Genomic DNA, 6,111 nt, shown 5'->3' with positions numbered 1-6,111 from the left:
GGATGAATTCCCACCCTATCAGCAGTTGAAGTAAAGGCTTTGTAAAGGCAGGTAAATATCTGTTTTAGGGGGGAAATGGAGTATACATTTGTTTCCAAACACAGGTTTGCTGCTTGACCTTAAAATCTGGGCAAATTTTGCTCCCGTTTCTTTCTCATCCTCTGATTTACAGAGTTATAATCCCCAACTTGAACAGTAAAACTTTAATCTAAATGTCAAAAATGTCAAATTTCTTCCACTGGTGATGTGAAGCCAACCTTTGGTTATTACACAGTCTGCTGTTTCAAGTGATTTACTTTAAAGGAAGAAAGTGGAAATGCTGATTCTTTTTTCTTCTTCTTCAAAGATCTTCTTCCCTTATAGTCTCAAACACACAGTCCTCTTCAGTTGACTTAACTGAAATCTTGCTTTTTCTTGTTGGAAAATCAAAACAGTTTATCTGCAAACAAAGACTTGAACACATTATTTATGTCAGCAAAAGCACCAAGAAAGCAATAACTGTGGCACATCTTCTTGATTTCAAATCAACACAAAAAAGGGACAAAGAAAAATTACTTTTGCAGAAGCAGGGATCCTTTTACTCCACTCATGCTTTGAATGGTGTCATATTGCCAAATGAGAGAATCTGAAAAAGCTATGAAAAAGAGGGCACTGCCAGCCCTTCCTCAGCTAGTAAGCTCCCTTCTTATACAACTCTCTTTTTTGTAGGCCTATGTGTACAAATACACAAACACATACACACATATCCCATTTAACTGTCTATATGAGTTTAAAAACATGTCTTCAAAGGTTACTGACCAGCATTACACGCCATACACTAAAAAGGCTCATCTTAGTTTATACACGTCTAATCCTAACCCCTTTTTTAGTTATCTGGAATCCCAATGAATTATTGCAGGAATATTTATCTCAAAATACAAGGAGGCAGGTGTGTTGTATTAGATCTGTTATCCCTCAAGAAATTGTCACCGTCGCCTGTGATTTGGAGCAGGTGTCTCTTGTCCTTTTCTAATCCATGCCCTTCATTTTGATGCTGCCTAAATATGCATCTGTGTATTGGGGGAGAAGATGGGGGTCATGGAAAATAGGGAACAGGGCCAATTCCACACTATGGTAATTGTAGAAACACACATCAGAGGAAAACAACATGAAATTCATATTTTAAAAACCCAGACAAAATGGATGTTTCCAAATCAATGCAGAGTCAAATTGAGCGCATCAGCAAAACCCAAATAATAGGAACTCTCTGTGGGACAGAGGTAAAAGACTGATTTAAATGGAGGTAGATTTTAATCACCTGAAGTGTTCATCTCACTCATAAAAACCACAGAGCAAAACACATTTTATAGTATAAAGGGTCTTATAGTATAAAAGGTCATCATTTGTTCCATTTATTCTAGGGAGCACCTATATACTAGGTAATACATCAGTAATTACTTTTGCTGGAATATTATTTTTTTTTATTTGTAGAGGAGAGCTTGTGAGAACTTAGGGTAATCTTAGGGAGGGACAGTATGGGCTTGTAGGTTAATTGTAGGAACTGCAACACAGACCTAACATGCTCAAAAATGTATTTTACAAACCTAAGCAACTGCACTGTGGTGAATTGGATAGGATATTGTTGAGCTTGGAGGACCCATGGGATGAAATGTACTAGCTCTGGGGCCAGAGGAAACTGGGTTCAAATGTTAACTAAGTGAAGATGGGCAGAACCATTTGGCCAAGGATCAACCTGGATCTCAGGTTCTTCATCTAAAAAATGAAGGAATTGGACTAGATGACCTGAGGTTCCTTCCAACTTTACATCTATGATCCATTGATATGATTCAGAAGGAATTGCTAGCTGGGCAAGTCCCTTAATCTCTCACCACTTCAGGCAATTCCCAAGGACTCATTTATTTGTCAAAGTCTGGCTGGGATCTGTGGTGGTGGTTGTTGTTCAGTCATTTCAGTTGTGTGGGACTCTTCCTGACCCCATTTGGGGGTTTCTTGACAAAGATACTGGAGTGATTTGCCATTTCTTTCTCCAACTCATTTTACAGATAAGGAAACTGAAAACAGGGTTAATTGACCTGCCCAGGGTCACTCAGCTAGTAAGGGTCTGAGCCCAAATTTCAACTTGGGTAGCTGCTCCCATGCTGGGAATTCCCTACAAGGATAGTATTCACAAGAGTAATAATATTATATTGTACAATGCAAGCCATTCAGTCAGTCCATTCAACAAACATTTATAAAGTGCATATCATACACTTAGGAAATGTATAGGTACTGAACAGAGCCCACAAAAGATTTCAGAGACAGAATGAGGGGCTAGGGGGCTGAAACACCAAATGAATAAAGCTTTTTGAATGGAATGACTAACAACTGACTGTCCTCTTCATTTTCTGCCTGTAGAGTGTGCAATAATAAAATTCCCTGTCTCCACACTGTGGTTTATAACGCTCTAGGACTGTCTCTAACCAATAGAAATCTGTGAAACAGAATTCATGGTGTATTTTTGGAGGTTGAATACTATTAAAAATGGCAGATTAATCCAAATCCTAATGGTTATTGCTTACATAATTTCACTCACAGACCTGGCTTTGTTGATGGTAGGATTTCTTACTTTTGCCTTGTTCCAGGGGGACTTCAATCTGCTAAAATAGATTAGTAAGATATTAGTTGGTGTCTCTCAGAGCAAACTAGCACACAAGTAATCCATTTAATTAATGGACACATTTCCCCTTCCATAGTAATCTAACAGTTGCCACAGGCCCCAGGTAGCAGTGGCACCTGAATATGACACGTACTGTTACCCCTAATTTGGAAATTCCTAAAAAGAGATGGAGCAAGATTCAAGTCCACATTAGGTAGATTTCCCAAATTCTGGAGCCTGTGAGATGGAATGGAAGGAAGGGAGGAAGGGAGGAAGGGAGGGAGGAAGGGAGGGAGGAAGGGAGGGAGGAAGGGAGGGAGGAAGGGAGGGAGGGAGGAAGGAAGGAGAGAAACTTTATGTGAATCAGAATTCCTCTGAATTCTAGAAATCCTAAAGAAATCCACTGAGTTCCAGTCTGGGTTGAATAAAAGCCAGACAAAGCTGAAGAAATGCATTTATCAAAATGAAGTGACTACCAACAAGAGACTTAAATTGACCAGCCACATAGACCTGTGCACATTATATAAATAAGGAAAACTTTGGGTGGGAGTAGTGTGGTTTGATACACAGAGAAATGGTCTCAAAAGTTAGTATAATCTGGGTTCAGATTCTGACTCTGACATACATTGTCTGTCACTTGTCCTCTCCAAGCCCCAGAGAACTCTAAGACCCTAAGGGACAGAGAAAGTGTGGATCTTCATTGATAAAGGGAGGTTCTCATTGGGTGTTCTCTCTTCCAGTGATATCACAGGTAAAGTAAAACCTTCCAAAGCCACCCTCCACATAAAGGCTTTTAGAGAATGCCAGGACAAAAATAAGGATTCTTATATTTTCCTTTCTTTTTTTTGAGAAGAAAAGATAAGTTCTGTTTATTGTTTTTTACACACATGAAAAAGCATTTCAAAATAATATGGATTACCCCTTGTTTAAAAAAAATTACAGCCACTGAAATGTTTTTGAGATATTCAATTATTTTGACATTTCAATAAGTTTAAAATTGTCAGTATTTGGGCAGGTAGGTGGCGCAGTGCATAGAATGCCACGCTTGGAGTCAGGAGGACCTGAGTCCAAATCTGGCCTTACTAGCTTTCTTTCTCTTCTCCTCTGTTCTCCTCTCTCTCCCTCTGTGTGACCCTGGGCAAGTCATTTAACCCTGTTGGCCTCAATTTTCTCATCTGTAAAATGAGCTGGAAAAGGAAAAGCTCAGGATTATACAGCAAACCCTTAAAGTGCTACAAAACCCTAGCTATTACTATTCTGGCCATTTCTCTTGGCCATCTAAAAGTTGCTCCTTTGGTGTTATGCACTGACACAACAGAACTGTGTTATTTCCTTTTCTGGATTGGGTGGGATTAACAAATAATAAATAATAAAGAAGGCTGACTACTCATATTTCCAGGAAGAATTTTAATGGGTGCCTAGAAAAATTGAAAAAAGTTTTTGGACTTCTCCCTCTCAGTAGTATGACCCAGCATAAAGAGGAAAGAAAGTTGGGGGGTATAAGAGAGGAGAACAGAAAAAATGTAATATCTTACTCCTTGCAATTTTCCAGGGGGGAAAAAAAGGCATATCCCACTTTAGGTAAACCTGACCTACAAATAGCTAGACTTTTAAAAAGAGGATTCAGGGTGAGTATTGATATAGGACTGATTCTCAAGTTCATAAAATCATCCATTCTATGTGTCTTTAGGTGCCAATTGTACATTTAGAATATAGTTCAATATTCAAAAAAAGTCAAATTATAAGTGAAGAAATCCAAGGAACACCTCTTCTTCGTTAAAAGAGAAGCATTGTGATACTGCTGGCAGGGGAGAACCAAGTTCAAGTCCTCCTCTGATACTTAGTGATCATGAGCCAGTCACTAAATTTCCATGAATCTCAGTTTTCTCTTCTATAAAATGGACATAGCAATATCACATGGTTATTATAGGAAGAATCAAAAGAGAAAATGCCTGTAAAGCACTTTGCTAATCTTCAGGGGCCCTTGAAACGTCCGCTGTCGTCCCATTAAATATGTCTGTGCGAATTTTGTGTTCTCAGCATTTCATGAGTGAATCACTTATTTTTTTTTTAAAGTAATTGGTGTGGATCGATGTGCATATTTGAAATTCAAGTTTAAGCTCGAGCTCTTTTCCCTTGGGGAATCCACCAATCAACAATCTTTTATTAAGTATCTATGTGCCAGACACTGTGCTAAGTACTGAACACTAACACAGTCCCTCCCCTCGAGGAGTGCACATACCAATGGGGAAACAACATGTTATTATTTAGATACATACACCCAGGAGTGTGCTGGAGCCAGCTTGGACCTGGCTCCAAAGAGCCAATTGTTAAATTTCCAGTAAAAGCATTTCCATCCCAGAAACTGGCAAAGACTACAACAAAATCAAGGCTTGATTTATTATTTTTGCTGATTGTCTAGACTTTAAAATGTGATGTAAGAAAATGTTAGCAATGCAGATTAAACTTAAAAGTATATCATATGTACATTTTTTTTTGAGAGCTGGCTGTAAAACACTTAACAGTACACCCGTGAACAAAATAACTATAGAGTAGAAAAAATGGTAACTTTAGCAGGAAAAGCTGCTGGTATCTGAAAGGAAGGAAAATAACTATAAAACAATCAAGGCCAATCGATAAAAAAATCGTTCTAAGAATGTGGTTTTAAGGGAAAATGCTGCAGGCTGTGTTTACTCCTGATCCTTGGCTTGAGCCTTGGAACAGTTGGAATACCATCTTTTTCCTTTTTCTAATTACAATTCCAATACTCCTGAAATGGTTAACTTATGAGAATAATTAGCAATGTATTTAGTTTTCTCTATAGCGCATTTAACTTTAACTTCTAATTTAATGATCTCTTCATAAATTTTGTTATTTAGTCATGTCCAACTCTTCATGACTCTATTTGGGGTTTTCTTGGCAGAGATACTGGAGTGGTTTGCCATTTCCTTCTGCAGATCATTTTACAGATGAGGAAACTGAGGCAAACAGGGATAAATGACTTGCCCAGGGTCACACAGCTATTAAGTATCTCAAGAGATCAGATCTTAACTCAAGAAGCTGAGTCTTCCTGATTCCCAGCCCAGATAGAGATACACTGTACCACCTAGGTTCCTCTTCGTAAATAGTTTAAGATTTACTTTTCGAGCACATTATCTAAAGGTAACTGAACTGATTAATTTCAAAACCATACTAAATTCCTTCTTTTCCCTTTATTTCCCATTGATTCAATTAGTGGTTTTATCTGTACTTAATGGAGATTTATTTTATTTGTGGGGCACATATTTATATGGTATACTTTGGTTCTTACTTTAAAAAATGCTCCTGAATTCACCGAGATCTTTAAATTATAAGCTACACTGCAAAATGGAGAAAACTGAGTTCTATTAAATTGATTTCAGGACTTCTGGCCAAGATGGACCTGAATGGAAGGCAAATCATCCAGCTCCTGAATATCTACTTCAGTAAAAACCTGA

At 38.1% G+C, this 6,111-nt stretch overlaps 1 protein-coding gene across 1 annotated transcript in view; it reads right to left on the bottom strand.

The window, feature by feature from the left end:
• Positions 1 to 331: 331 nt before the first annotated feature.
• The window catches only part of SNX31 (sorting nexin 31), an 86,146-nt gene continuing 80,366 nt past the window's right edge, over positions 332 to 6,111 (bottom strand). The window contains exons 13-14 of the mRNA XM_036741895.1: positions 2,577 to 2,636; positions 332 to 439 (exon numbers count right to left, since the gene is read on the bottom strand). Of these exons, the coding sequence (XP_036597790.1) occupies positions 341 to 439; positions 2,577 to 2,636 (159 nt within the window). The 3' untranslated portion in view covers positions 332 to 340. The remainder of the gene's footprint in view (positions 440 to 2,576; positions 2,637 to 6,111) is intronic.

Source organism: Trichosurus vulpecula, chromosome 1 (assembly GCF_011100635.1).
Source record: "Trichosurus vulpecula isolate mTriVul1 chromosome 1, mTriVul1.pri, whole genome shotgun sequence".
NCBI lineage: Eukaryota > Metazoa > Chordata > Mammalia > Diprotodontia > Phalangeridae > Trichosurus > Trichosurus vulpecula.
The sequence above is the reverse complement of the archived record's forward strand: the minus strand, read 5'-3'. Positions and strand labels throughout refer to the sequence as shown.